At 39.7% G+C, this 15,221-nt stretch overlaps 1 protein-coding gene across 1 annotated transcript in view; it reads left to right on the top strand.

The window, feature by feature from the left end:
* The window catches only part of LOC139754195 (small ribosomal subunit protein mS39), a 303,614-nt gene extending 300,476 nt beyond the window's left edge, over positions 1–3,138 (top strand). Inside the window, exons 13-14 of the mRNA XM_071671407.1 lie at positions 2,283–2,474; positions 2,691–3,138. Of these exons, the coding sequence (XP_071527508.1) occupies positions 2,283–2,474; positions 2,691–2,837 (339 nt within the window). The 3' untranslated portion in view covers positions 2,838–3,138. The remainder of the gene's footprint in view (positions 1–2,282; positions 2,475–2,690) is intronic.
* The last annotated feature ends 12,083 nt before the right edge of the window (positions 3,139–15,221 follow it).

Here is a 15,221-nt window from a genome sequence, read left to right as displayed (position 1 = left end):
CCTTTGTAGTTTTCCTTAGCTGATAGCTCATGTTTCTCTAGACCATCTTAGCCATTGTTCAGTAGCCTTAAATTGAAACTTTGGATTTTTAAATTTCCACATTGCATTTCTCAAGAAATTTTACAGTCTGAGCGTTGGAGAGTGTTTAATAGATGATCACGATATTTGTATCTCTACTCAGTGACAGTGTCACCTGCAGTAGTTCAGAGGTATCAGATGCTGTTAGTTTATAGTTATTCTCTAGAATAACTATATCAAAGTAGTGCCCCTCAGGGGCCACTCTTGGTGGAATTTGGCATAAACTTTATCTGAATATAGGGGAAAGGGGTCTGACCAGACTCCAATTTTTTCATTTAGGTAAATATCAAAGAGCTTAACATATTTCATAGATTTGCATTTTGACTGTTCCATTCTTTCCAGAGTAACCATGAGTACCAGAAAGGGACTCATGGGATGTCCATACATCTGTATTGAAATGCCATGGTACTTAACACATTTAAGTCATGGAGTTTTTGTAACTTTGCTCCTTTCCTTTTAGAGTAAACATGTTAAAGTCCTTATGTTTTTCACATGCATATAGGTATATTGATACAATTCAGTTCCTCAGACTTTTTATATATTCTATAACAGAATATATCATAGTACAGTTATAATTAATAGAAACAACTGACTAAGATAATTTTGAAATGCATTCACAATGATTTATGCCTCCTGAGAAACTTCTTGTTTTCTTCTATCGCTTATTGTATTATAATTTTTTCAAGTAGTTGTGTTAAAAATCCTTTTAACAGTCTTTTCACTTATTTTTGAAAATCCTCTTAACAACCTTTTACATATTTGTTCCTTTTAGAGGGCCTGGCCAGCCTTCCACGTGTTTAGATAAAGTTGGAACAGCCCTTGTGTGGAGGAGGGTTAAGATCAGCCTCTTCAAGCTATTTCTTAAGGACTTTAGTCACCATTCTTCTGCAACCTAAGAGGGAGTTGTCAAAATTTCTAGAGTTGATGCAGTCAAAAGGATTTTTTCTAACTGTATAGCATGTTAATGCCTCATAATGAAAACTTTGTGGGGCAAGAAGTAGCAAAATGCATGCAATGATCAGACCCAAGAATTTTCTTATTTTTGATGACATCTCTTGGATTGAGATAAATCCAAACCTTAGGTTTTTGGCATTGAGTTGAGATAAATCTAAACCCTAGATTTTTGGCAGAGAAAAATTAAGAGTTTTAAGAAATGAAAGCAAAAGCTTAATGTAGAAAAACTCCTATTTTTCTTATTTTTGGAAGGCTGCAGTTACAGAACTTCATTCATGATGGCGAGTAACAATCAGTACAATAAGTAGGAACATGTATTAGTTTCCAGAAAGCTTAAAACTCCCCTTATCAAGGAACATCTCAGCCTTAGGCCTAACATAGCAACTCAATCAGGGTTCCTTTGTTGACCCAACCTGGCCTGCATGTCAGTGCCCATTATTTTAGGAGGGTACCCTTATCTTGGATTTGCTGAGGATCCTTTCCTTGGAGGAGATCAACTGTGGATATCTTTGGAATCCCTCTAAGGTATCTGTTAATGATACCTTACTCTTAATACCGATTAGCCTTGTGTGGCCCTTCGATTGCCACCTCTGGGGTGGACAGATATTATGCCACCAGATGAGTCTTGAAGTATTTTTTTTTACTTATCCTCTCTTTGAGAAAGTTTTACTCTAACCCTCTCCTCCATGATTATGTGTTCTTGAGGCTTTTGGGATGATGCAACCTGGATAGAAATGTAAGTTTTGAAGTATTAGAAATTGCTTCTCCATGGTAGGTTCTGTGAACATTTTCCTGTGTTGTTTCCCTCTCTGCCTGCTCCTCACTTTCAAAAAAGTGTCTTATTAAACTAACAGTGACCCCCATTAGGTCCATGGGTAGATGTGTGGATCCAATCTGACCCAGTGGGCCATTAGTATTGAACAGGTGGTTAGCAAGAAGTGAGAGGCGTTTACTTGAACAGAAAGCAGGTGGTTAAGGGTTTCTTTTCACCAGGGATCCTCCAGATTATCTAAAGTTCACTGGATGCTTCAGTGGAGAGAGTTTTTTCCTCATAACTTACATATCTAAAGGATCTCACAAGTGAATAATGTTATGATACAGTGTAGAATATCAAATATTTTTGCAGAAATGATCTTTCATTCATAATGCATATTGTTGGAATTTTGGTTGAAGATTTTTGGCATTTTACCATGGTTAGTGATAAATGTGATAGCATTTTCAGTTAAGACTTTATGAATGTTCTTTTCCAGGTTACTTGGACTGGTCAAATGCTTGGTGATTTGCTCACGACTTTGGTGCAGTGCTGGGAATATGATAAAGCTTTGAAGGTGATGAAAGAAGCTAATATTAATGCACACACTATACTTGGTTCCATACCAGTTGCCTCATTGCAAAAATTCCTTAAAGTTACTCTTGAGAAGGAAGATGCTGAAACTGCTATTGTAAGTAGATTTTTAATGTTAGATCTTGTTTATCTTGATATTATTACATAACTGAAGTTGTTTCACTTCTTTAATTATTGATAGAAATTTCTTTGGTTGTAGTGCCTGTTGAATGGTATTTATATAAAACAGCTGATTACTAATTTTACGTTTTGTACTGTTAATGAAAATTTTATTTCATATGTTGAATTACCTAGGCCTTCTTTGTTTACACAGAATGTCGTTATGTATGCCCTAGATGCTGGACACCAAGAGACAGGAGAAATGGCAAAGCTTCTCAAATCCAAGCTAAACCTCAGCGCAAAGCATGAAGCAAAACTTACCTCAGCTCTGGGTACCGACTTCTTGAATGACATGGCATGAAGACTGCATACAACGTTCTGAGTTGCTGAACATCTTGTAGAAAACATACATGATTTATGCTAAAAGATGTTTGAAGAATAGGTCAAGAGTGGATAAAGTAATTAAGCATACAATACACTACCAGAGGCAAAAGCTTTGCAATCTTTATGTGGATATAAAGCAATTATATGCACATGTTTGTATATAAGAGAAATAATCAGTGCCATTTATACATCATCAGCATTTCATTATCATTGCATACTTCAAGATGTTTTTCGTATTTTGTAAATAGTAAAATTGAGAATAAATAAAAGCTTTATCTGGATAATTTTTTTATTGAGAGGTTCATTCAGTCACTGACATATGTATTGCCCAGGTCACATGTAATTATTTTTCAGACTTACCATCTTCTCTTATTACTAGCAAGTTGTCTGCACACCAAAGTAACCTTAACCTTAAGTTAAAATCTTATCAGCTAGATGTATAACTAGCATGTATCTTCCACGATTTTTTCATTAAAGGAAGTTGGTGACTGAGTTTCGTAAAGTGTGTGAAAGAAGAAAGCTGAGAGTAAATGTGAATAGGAGCAAGGTTATTTGGTATAGTAGAGTTAAGGGACAAGGCACCTGGGAGGTAAGTCTGAATAGAGAAAAACTGGAGGAAGTGAAGTGTTTTAGATCTCTGGGAGTGGATTTGGCAGCGGATGGAACCATAGAAGCGTAAGTGAGCCACAGGGTGGGGGAGGGGGCGAAAGTTCTGGGAGTGTTGAAAAATGTGTTGAATGCGAGAACATTATCTCAGAAAGCAAAAATGGGTATGTTTGAAGGAATAGTGGTTCCAACAATGTTATGTGGTTGTGAGGCATGGGCTATAGATAGGGTTGTGCAGAGGAGGGTGGATGTGATAGAAATGAAATGTTTGAGGACAAAAAAGTGGTGTGAGGTGGTTTGATCGAGTAAGTAATGTAAGGGTAAGAGAGATGTGTGGTAATAAAATGAGTGTGGTTGAGAGAGCAGAAGAGGGTGTATTGAAATGGTTTGGTCACATGGAGAGAATGAGTGAGGGAAGATTGACCAAGAGGATATATGTGTCAAAGGTGGAGGGAACGAGGAGAAGTGGGAGGCCAAATTGGAGGTGGAAAGATGGAGTGAAAAAGATTTCGAGCAATCGTGGCCTGAACATGCAGGAGGGTGAAAGGCATGCAAGGAATAGAGTGAATTGGAATGATGTGGTATACCGGGGTCAATGTGCTGTCAGTGGATTGAATCAGGGCACATGAAGCATCTGGGGTAAACCATGGAAAGTTTTGTGGGGCCTGGATGTGGAAAGGGAGTTCTGGTTTCGGTGCATTACACATGACAGCTAGAGACTGAGTGTGAACGAATGTGGCCTTTGTTGTCTTTTCCTAGCACTACCTCACACACGTGTGGGGGAGGGTATTATCATTTCATGTGTGGCAGGGGCGGTAACGGAAATGAATAAGGGCAGCAAGTATGAATTATGTACATGTGTATATATGTATATGTCTATATTTATTATATTTATTTTGCTTTGTCGCTGTCTCCTGCATTAGCGAGGTAGCGCAAGGAAACAGACGAACGAATGGCCCAACCCACCCACATACACATGTATATACATACACGTCCACACACACAAATATACATACCTATACATCTCAATGTATACATATATATACACACACAGACATATACATATATACACATGTACATAATTCATACTGCCTGCCTTTATTTATTCCCATCGCCACCCCGCCACACATGGAATAACAACCCACTCCCACCTCATGTGTGCGAGGTAGCGCTAGGAAAAGACAACAAAGGCCCCATTTGTTCACACTCAGTCTCTAGCTGTCATGTAATGATGCATCGAAACCACAGCTTCCTTTCCACATCCAGGCCCAACAGAACTTTCCATGGTTTAACCCAGACACTTCACATGCCCTGGTTCAATCCATTGACAGCACGTCGACCCTGGTATACCACATCGTTCCAATTCACTCTATTCCTTGCACACCTTTCACCCTCCTGCATGTTCAGGCCCCGATCACTCAAAATCTTTTTCACTCCATCTTTCCACCTCCAATTTGGTCTCCCACTTCTCCTCGTTCCCTCCACCTCTGACACATATATCCTCTTGGTCAATCTTTCCTCACTCATTCTCTCCATGTGACCAAACCATTTCAAAACACCCTCTTCTGCTCTCTCATCCACACTCTTTTTATTTCCACACATCTCTCTTACCCTTATATTACTTACTCGATCAAACCACCGCACACCACATATTGTCCTCAAACATCTCATTTCCAGCACATCCACCCTCCTGCGCACAACTCTATCCATAGCCCACGCCTCGCAACCATACAACATTGTTGGAACCACTATTCCTTCAAACATACCCATTTTTGCTTTCCGAGATAATGTTCTCAACTTCCACACATTCTTCAAGGCTCCCAGAATTTTCGCCCCCTCCCCCACCCTATGATTCACTTCCTCTTCCATGGTTCCATCCGCTGCCAGATCCACTCCCAGATATCTGAAACACTTTACTTCCTCCAGTTTTTCTCCATTCAAACTTACCTCCCAGTTGACTTGACCCTCAACCCTACTGTACCTAATAACCTTGCTCTTATTCACATTTACTCTCAACTTTCTTCTTTCACACACTTTACCAAACTCAGTCACCAGCTTCTGCAATTTCTCACATGAATCAGCCACCAGCGCTGTATCATCAGTGAACAACAACTGACTCACTTCCAAAGCTCTCTCATCCACAACAGACTGCATACTTGCCCCTCTTTCCAAAACTCTTGCACTCACCTCCCTAACAACCCCATCCATAAACAAATTAAGCAACCATGGAGACATCACACACCCCTGCCGCAAACCTACATTCACTGAGATCCAATCACTTTTCTCTCTTCTTACACGTACACATGCCTTACATCCTCAATAAAAACTTTTCACTGCTTCCAACAACTTGCCTCCCACACCATATATTCTTAATACCTTCTACAGAGCATCTCTATCAACTCTATCATATGCCTTCTCCAGATCCATAAATGCTACATACAAATCCATTTGCTTTTCTAAGTATTTCTCACATACATTCCTCAAATTCCACACATCCTGTACCACTTCTGAAACCACACTGCTCTTCCCCAATCTGATGCTCTGTACATGCCTTCACCCTCTCAATCAATACCCTCCCATATAATTTACCAGGAATACTCAACAAACTTATACCTCTGTAATTTGAGCTCTCACTCTTATCCCCTTTGCCTTTGTACAATGGCACTATGCAAGCATTCCGCCAATCCTCAGCCACCTCACCATGAATCATACATACATTAAATAACCTTACCAACCAGTCAACATTACAGTCACCCCCTTTTTTAATAAATTCCACTGCAATACCATCCAAACCTGCTGCCTTGCTGACTTTCATCTTCCGCAAAGCTTTTACTACCTCTTCTCTGTTTACCAAATCATTTTCCCTAACCCTCTCACTTTGCACACCACCTCTACCAAAACACCCTATATCTGCCACTCTATCATCAAACACATTCAACAAACTTTCAAAATACTCACTCCATCTCCTTCTCACATCACCACTACTTGTTATCACCTCCCCATTAGTCCCCTTCACTGAAGTTCCCATTTGCTCCCTTGTCTTACGCACTTTATTTACCTCCTTCCAAAACATCTTTTTATTCTCCCTAAAATTTAATGATGCTCTCTCACCCCAACTCTCATTTGCCCTCTTTTTCACCTCTTGCACCTTTCTCTTGACCTCCTGCCTCTTTCTTTTATACATCTCCCACTCATTTGCATTATTTCCCTGCAAAAATCGTCCAAATGCCTCTCTCTTCTCTTTCACTAATAATCTTACTTCTTCATCCCACCACTCACTACCCTTTCTAATCAACCCACCTCCCATGCTTCTCATGCCACAAGCATCTTTTGCGCAAGCCATCACTGCTTCCTTAGATACATCCCATTCCTCCCCCACTCCCCTTACCTCCTTTGTTCTCACCTTTTTCCATTCTGTACTCAGTCTCTCGTGGTACTTCCTCACACAAGTCTCCTTCCCAAGCTCACTTACTCTCACCACTCTCTTCACCCCAACATTCTCTCTTTTTTTCTGAAAACCCGTATGTATGTATATATATGTACACGTTGAAATGTATAGATATGTACATGTGCGTGTGTGGACTTGTATGTATGCACATGTGTATGTGGGTGGGTTGGGCCATTCTTTCGTCTGTTTCCTTGCGCTACCTCACTAATGCGGGAGACAGTGACAAAGTATAATGAATAAATAAATGATTTTCATATTAAGGATTAAAGAGTGAAGTATCCATTGCATGTCCAGAGAGGAAACTGGAATTTTTCCAATGAATTCATTGTTTACACTAAGCCAAAGTGCAGCTGTTTACAAAAGCAATCTTCAGCTTTAACTTATGTTGTTTGTACAAAGAAGCTAAGATTATATGCTAAGCATAACAATCAAGAACATGATTTCTATTAATAATTGACTCCCCAAGGCCTGATGCACACTATATCTCTGCTTTCAGGACATTCTCACTCTGCTCACAGTCACTCTACTCCTACACTCATGGTACGCTCATGCTCAAGCAATGGTCATTCCAGTCCACTCTTGTCGCTGGCTATCTAGTGTCAGTGCACCTGGCAGTGGGTGAAGATGGACTTTTCTTTGTCTGAGTTGGCTATCACTATAACCCTAGATGAAGAGGAAGAAGAAAGAAACAAACAAAATAGGAAAGGGAGAACTTGGCTGCCTCCATCCATTGTTGGAAGAGAGGAAAATTAAAGGGGGATTTGACACCCTTTATCCTCATCTAATTTTTGATGAGCAAATTCTTTCATGATCCCACATGATTGGTTTCTTGGGGCTCATAGGAACAGATGTAGAGACAGCCTCCCACCTCACCGATGACTGGGCCAAGACTGTAGCAAGTCCGTTGGGTAATGCATACTGTCACTGTCCATTCCCACTCCACTCAAAATATCTTTTAGATGACGGTTGCTTGTGCGTGATCAGAGTGAGAGCAAACCTTGAGCAATAGTGTGCATGCCCCCATTGAAATACACATAACAATATTTAACTGGAGCAAGAACAACTGTGAGCAGACTGGGAGTGTAGCTTTAGTGTGCATCAGGCCTAATCCTGCAAGCTACTGTATGTCCATGTTATTATTTCATTGTGTCACCTGCACATTACATGGCAAGTACTTTGGGATTGCTTTGTACATTGGTATCACCTACTGGAGTAAAACCTTGGTTTAGTGAAGAAGCATTTGACCTGACAAATGCTTCAGACTGTATACTTCATATGGTTGTTTCTCATCATTTTAAGAATTGAACAGCATAAGACTTTTGGCATAACTCTAGTTTGGATTTTGTTAATTTATGCCTTTTAGAAAAAGGTTTAACATGGCTTCAAACTTAGATAGTTAACCTGACCTGTGAGAGGTAAGTCAAACTGTATACTGGATACAGGTATTTCTCAGCATTTAAAGAAATGACTGGCATAAAATCCATAACTCTAGTTTGGATTTTCCCCAAGTTATGCTTTTCATAAAAACATACTCCCTACCCAAGGAGTCCTTTCTCTCTTTATGAGGCTCCTGCAATGCTCACATCCACTGGCAAGGATCAAAAGTCATAGAGTGTATTAATGTTATGCATGCAACTATGTGTGGAAGGTTCAGGGCAATTGAATGGTAAGTGCTCACTGTCTTCTTTGCAGTAATTGCATCATGGGAATGAAAGGTCTTGCGATATGTTGAAACAGTGTTTGCTGTGTTGTAGGGATGGGTGATATACAGAGCATAGATGGAAAAACATGACTCATGTTTGTCTGAGGGATGTTACTTCTGATGCATGTATGTTTGGTGGGATGGAGTTGGGAAGGCAGTTATTTAGAGTTTGACTGGTTACTTCACTGCCTATGTGTTCTGTCATTGTAATAGTTATTGGGAATAGGGGAGATCTATGAGAAGAAATTGCTGAAGTGTGAGGCTGGGGTAAGTTTTTTATATCAATTTAGGGATTGGTGGTTTGTTACAGAGTGGTTTAGGATGGGAGAGGTCTAGTGCTGTTGCATAGAATTTGAGTGATGAGTATTTTTGTTTCTTTGTATAGGTGTTGAGTGTTTGTGGTTTTCAGGCAGCCATGGATTATCTAAGTGGAATATTCTGTGTGGTTTGCATTTGTTGTATATTTGCTTTTGAGAGGGTGAAAGACTAGACAGGTGAAGCATAGTTTAGAGCGAAGTGGATGAATCGTTTCTCATAGGAATAGGATGTTAAAGGATTCTTTTTCTTGTCCAGGTCTGGTGCCAGTTAGTGCTCTGTGAGCAACCAGTTTCTGTGTTACTTTTGTGTTGAATTTCATTAGCATGGAGTGTGAATGTTGTGTGTGTCGTATGTGATGCTTTAGAATGGTTGGTCTTATGTTCAGTGGGAGAAATTGTCCATTCAAGATAATTGAAGGATGTGAGCTGGATTTGTGTCTCTCTGAAGGAAAAGAGTGATTGAAGATTTCTGTAGAGATGCTGACATTCAGTTCTAGATAAGCCATTGTTTCATTTGTTTGATGTAGTGCTGCATGTTTGTTGTTGCTACTGCAGTGTCAGGGTGATGTAATGTGGTCTGCATGTGAAAGGACCTCCATGTTGTGGTTTGCTTGAGGTTATGGAAGATTGTTTAAGAGGAGATTGAAGAAGGTTGGAGAAATAACTGTTCCTTGGGAACTGTTATAAAGTTTGTTTTAAAAGTGAAGCCATGGTGAATGCCTTTGCCATAGCAGCTGCCCATGAAATTGGGCAACCACTCTATATTATTTTTGTAGAGGGAGTTTGGGCAGTTGTTATGGATGGTTTCTGTGTAGGGTTTTCATGACTTTCCTTTGTAAGGGTGAGGTTGATTTGTGGCTAATATATGAGAAGTGTCTTGTGAGTATGTTTGGGTTGTTATCAAGGAGAAGGAATGTCACTAAAATTGGTTAAGAGTATTTCATGAATGGGGGATGGATTTATGCAGTAAATGTTGATCTTTAACGTGTACCAGAGTTGGTTGCTATGGGTTTTATGGTTTATAATGTTGATGGAGAAATGCAGATTTTCGCTTTGCCTTTCTGTGATTAGGTCGGTGATGGTGTTATTTAGAGTTTGGATTCATTTTCACCAATGACAGGTGGTTTTGTCTGAGCTAGTGTCTTTATTTGATGTGTGTAACCTGTAGGGAGAAGTTTGGGTTATATTTTTTGTATGTCCTTGTGAAATATGCTTTTTGTTAGCTTGATTGGAGATGTTGAAATGTGAGATAGCATGATTTAGGGATGGGAAATCATCTATACTGAAATTTTGGAGCTATGTTTTCATATACTGTATGAAAGTTGGCTAGTTTGCTTTCTTGTAGTTTATGCAAGTCTATTCAATGATTGTATGGATTGGGTGGGCTAGGTGGAATCTTATTAGGTTAGACAGATAATAAGAGGACAGTTCATGTAACATACTCTAGGCAGCTTTTGTGTGTAGGGTTGGTGAGCAGAAGGTTGGCTGCTGGAGACAGTGGGTTGGTAGTCTAGTTGCATTTGTGGAGGATATTAAGAGATTACAGTTGGTTTAGGTGTAGTTTACCTTGGGGATCTTGGGTGTGAGTCCTGAATCAAAGAGTATGGTCAGAACTGAAATCTCCACAGAAATAAGTGTTGGGTATACTGGTCAGGTTTTTTTTTGTTGGGGAGTATTTCTGGAGGAACATATGGGAAGGGTATCCATGTTGGTGTTAATTATGTTGTAGTTAGTATTGTGAAGTTTTATTCTTACAAATTGTATTTCTAAATTATTGTCATCATTTGTGAGCTGCTTTGTCACTAGTGTCAATGGTGATGCAGATTGGTATAGTTTGGTGGATGAGTGTTACTAGTCCACCAACTTGTCCATTTTATCTGTCTTCTCTTACAGTTTTTGTAGTTGTAGAAAGTTGAGAGGAAGGGTTTTGGTACGAGTCTGGTTTCTTGGATGAGAGCAATGTGGATGTTGTGTTCAGAGTTGGTTAAATATTTCAGGCTCACACTTGATACAGAAGTTTTTAAGGTTTTTCTCCGATTCCTATTTCACTCCCACTTACTATTCTGCATTACAGAAAATGTACATTTCCAGTGTTTCTAGGTGAAATTCCATATCACCAAATCTTTTCAGGTCAAAGTATTTCTAAAAAGTCATCTTACACAAATTCTAGATTTTTAGTAACATTTGAAATATTCAAAAGTAAGTAGCATTAGCCATTTAAGCAACCCCAGTAATTTAACCTTTAACACTCTTACATTTGGAGCTGGTTTCCCCATCCCTACCCTGGAAATTCAGGGATTTTTCAAGTTAAAAGTGCTTGTTTTTTCTTACATTATATTTATATTACTGTAAAGAAAACTATGTAACAGTATGTTTAGGCTATCATCTATCTGTGTGCAGAGATGTGGGTTGCTTTATCAGCACAGGGAGCTGAAGACAACCTACTGAAACCTGTTAGAAATATGTGACATGGCTGCCACCTCATTCAATAAGTTTATTTCTTTTCCAATCCTGTATTTTGATTTTTGACTGCAGTATTCTTCATCACAATGAGCTGCTTCCTTTTTCTGTAATTTGTATGATTCTTACAAATATTTTGTTTGTGATAGCAGTTGAAATTTTTGTTGAAATATTTGGCATCATTTGTCTACATGTCCCTATGATAACATGTGGGTTCACCTGCTTGACATACCAAGTTACATCCTTCTTTTAACAGTATTTAACAGCATTTGTGGGTTCACCTGCTTGACATACCAAGTTACATCCTTCTTTTTAACAGTATTTGTTTCTTCTTTTCTGTCTTTTGTCTCTCTTTTTAATGTACACACTTCATCTGGTGCTACCTCATTAATGAGAAATGGTGAACAAGTATGAAAAAATGAAATAATCTATGAACAAAGTTTATTCATATGGTAATACTGTGAAGTAAATGATGATATGTGGTTGTTTATGGAATGTTGTACCCATCTATAACTCAACACTCGTTCCCTCCAGGAGCTCCCATCAAGGGGTGACCACGGCAAAAGAGTCTCCATATATCCCTGTCACTACATGCCTCCCTTGCATAAACCATTCCATGCATTCTTCCACCATTTCTCTCCCTCCAGTATTCCTCCATCCTATTTGCCTATGTCACAGGAGGTCTTCCTCACACACCAACCCTTTTAATTGTACTGTCATACGCTCTCCTTGTAAAATCAAGCCTTGCCTTCTTTCCACATGCCCAAACCAACTCAAAGTATTATGTTTCCCCACCTCTACTACTCCACAATTCATTCCCTTTGCATCCCTGCCACACCACATCTTTCTTACACCCCTTCATATCTTTTTTCATTCCATCTAGTCACACCACATGCTCTTCTCAAATAACTCATTTCCAGTGCCAGGATTCTTGACCTCTATGACTCATTCCATGTCCATATTTTGGCTGTATAGTTAGGGTTGGGAGGATTATGCCGTCCCTTAATCCTCTCTTCACTTCCATTCTTACACTTCAACCCTTCATTATTCTATTAAGAGGCCCAATGACTCTTCTACTCTGTAATGCTTTCTCCCTTCTCTCTCCTTCCATATCACCAAACATACCCAGGACAGATCTTAGATATTTAAATTCTCTCACTTCTTCCAGTCTTTCTCCCTCCATATCCAAAGCACAATTAAGTACATTTTTTTCTCTCAGTCTATATGGTTCTACAAAATCTATACTTTCACTTTGTTTCCTTTCAAATGTCATTGCTTTACTTTTACTTGCATTTACCTTCAATTGCCTATGCATATACACATCATAAAACACATTTACAACCTTCTGTAACTCCTCTTCACTCTCAGCAAGCAACACAGTATCATTTGCAAACAGGCTTATCACTCGCCACCATGTCTCTGCTACACTCCATCTTTGCATCCCTTTTCCCTAGCTTTGCTTTCATCTCTTATCACCCCATCCATACATATATTAAAAAGCCATGGTGACATCACATTGCCCTGACTCACACTTACGTACATTCCAAAACTTTCACTCAACTCTATATCCACTCTTACACGTGAACAAATGTGGCTATTTGTCTGTTTTCTTGGCGCTACCTCACTGAAACAGGGGGTAGCGATGCTGTTTCCTGTGGGGCAGGGTAGCACCAGGAAGGGATGAAGGCAACCAAATATGAATATGTACATGTGTATATATGTATATGTCTGTGTATATGTATATAAATGTATATGTGCGCGTATGGGCATTTATCATTTATTTATTATACTTAACCGCCGTCTTCTGCATCAGCAAGGTAGCACAAGGAAACAGACAGGGAATGGTCCAACCCATGCACATACACATAAAAGCCCACACACATACATATACATGTCAACATATACATACATATACATACATAGACATATACATATATACACATGTACATATCCATACTCGCTGCCTTCATCCATTACCATTGCCACTACACCACACTTGAAATAGCATCCCCCCCCCCCCAGCAAGGCAGTGTCAGGAACAGACGAAAAAGGCCACATTCGTTCACACTCAGTCTGTAGATCTCGTGTAATATACTGAAACCACAGCTCCCTTTCCACATCCAGGCCCCATAGACCTTTCCATGGTTTACCCCAGATACTTCACAAGCCCTGGTTCAATCCATTGACAGTACGTCGACCCCAGTATACCACATCGTTCCAATTCACCCTATTCCTTGCACACCTTTCACCCTCCTGTATGTTCAGGCCCCAATCACTCAAAATCCTTTTCATTCCATCCTTCCACCTCCAATTTGGTCACCTGCTTCTCCTTCTTCCCTCCACCTCTGACACATATATCCTCTTTGTCAATCTTTTCTCACTCGTTCTCTCCATGTGACCAAACCATTTCAACACACCCTTCTTCTGCTCTCTCAACCACACTTTTTATTGCCATATCTCTCTTACCCATTCATTATTTACTCGATCAAACCACCTCACACCTAATATTGTCCTCAGACATCTCATTTCCAACACATCCCCCCTCCTCCGCACAACCCTATCTATAGCCCATGCCTCGCAACCATATAACATTGTTGGAACCACTATTCCTTCAAACATACCTATTTTTGTTCCGAGATAACGTTCTCGACTTCGACACATTCTTCATTGCTCCCAGAACCTTCGCTACCTCCCCACCCTATGACTCACTTCCACTTCCATGGTTCCATCCACTGCTAAATCCACTCCTGGATATCTAAAACACTTCACCTCCTCCATTTTCTCTCCATTCAAACTTACCTCCCAGTTAACTTGTCCCTCAACCCTACTGAACCTAATAACCTTGCTCTTATTCACATATACTCTCAACTTTCTTTTTTCACACACTTTACCAAACTCTGTCACAAACTTCTGCAGTTTCTCACCCAAATCAGCCACCAATGCTCTATCATCAGCAAACAATAAATGACTCACTTCCCCAAGCCCTCTCATCCACAACTGACTGCATACTTGCCCCTCTCTCCAAAACTCTTGAATTCACCTCCCCAACAACCCCATCCATAAACAAATTGAACAACCATGGAAACATCATGCACCCCTGCCGCAAATCGACATTCACTGGGAACCAATATATTTCTTCTCTTCCTACTCATACACATGCCTTACATCCTTGGTACTGTTTCTAGCAACTTACCTCCCACACTATACACTCTTAAAACCTTCCACAAAGCATCTCTATCCACCCTATCATATGCCCTCTCCAAATCCATAAGAGCTACATACAATTCCATCTGTTTTTCTAAGTATTTCTCACATACATTCTTCAAAGCAAACACCTGATCCACACTTCCTCTACCACTTCTGAAACCACACTGCTCTCCCACCATCTGATGCTCTGTACATACCTTCACCCTCTCAATCAATACCCTCCCATATAGTTTCCCAGGAATACTCAACAAACTTATGTCTCTATAGTTTGAACACTCACCTTTATCCCCTTTGTCTTTGTATAGTAGCACTATGTATGCATTCCACCAATCTTTAGGCACTTCACCATGATCCATACATACATTGAATATCCTTACTAACCAGTCAACAACACAGTCACCTCTTTTAATAAATTTCACTGCAATACCATCCAAACCTGCCACTTTGCAAGCTTTCATCTTCCATAAAGCTTTCACTACCACTTCTCTGTTCACCAAACCATTCTCCCTGACCCTCTTACTTCACACACCTCCCTGACCAAAACACCCTATATTTGCCACTTTGTCATCAAACACATTCAATAAGGCTTCAAAATATTCACTCCATCTCATACTCACTTCA

This window comes from Panulirus ornatus, chromosome 16, assembly GCF_036320965.1.
Source record: "Panulirus ornatus isolate Po-2019 chromosome 16, ASM3632096v1, whole genome shotgun sequence".
NCBI classification, from domain to species: domain Eukaryota; kingdom Metazoa; phylum Arthropoda; class Malacostraca; order Decapoda; family Palinuridae; genus Panulirus; species Panulirus ornatus.
This window is presented reverse-complemented; position numbering and strand designations above follow the sequence as displayed.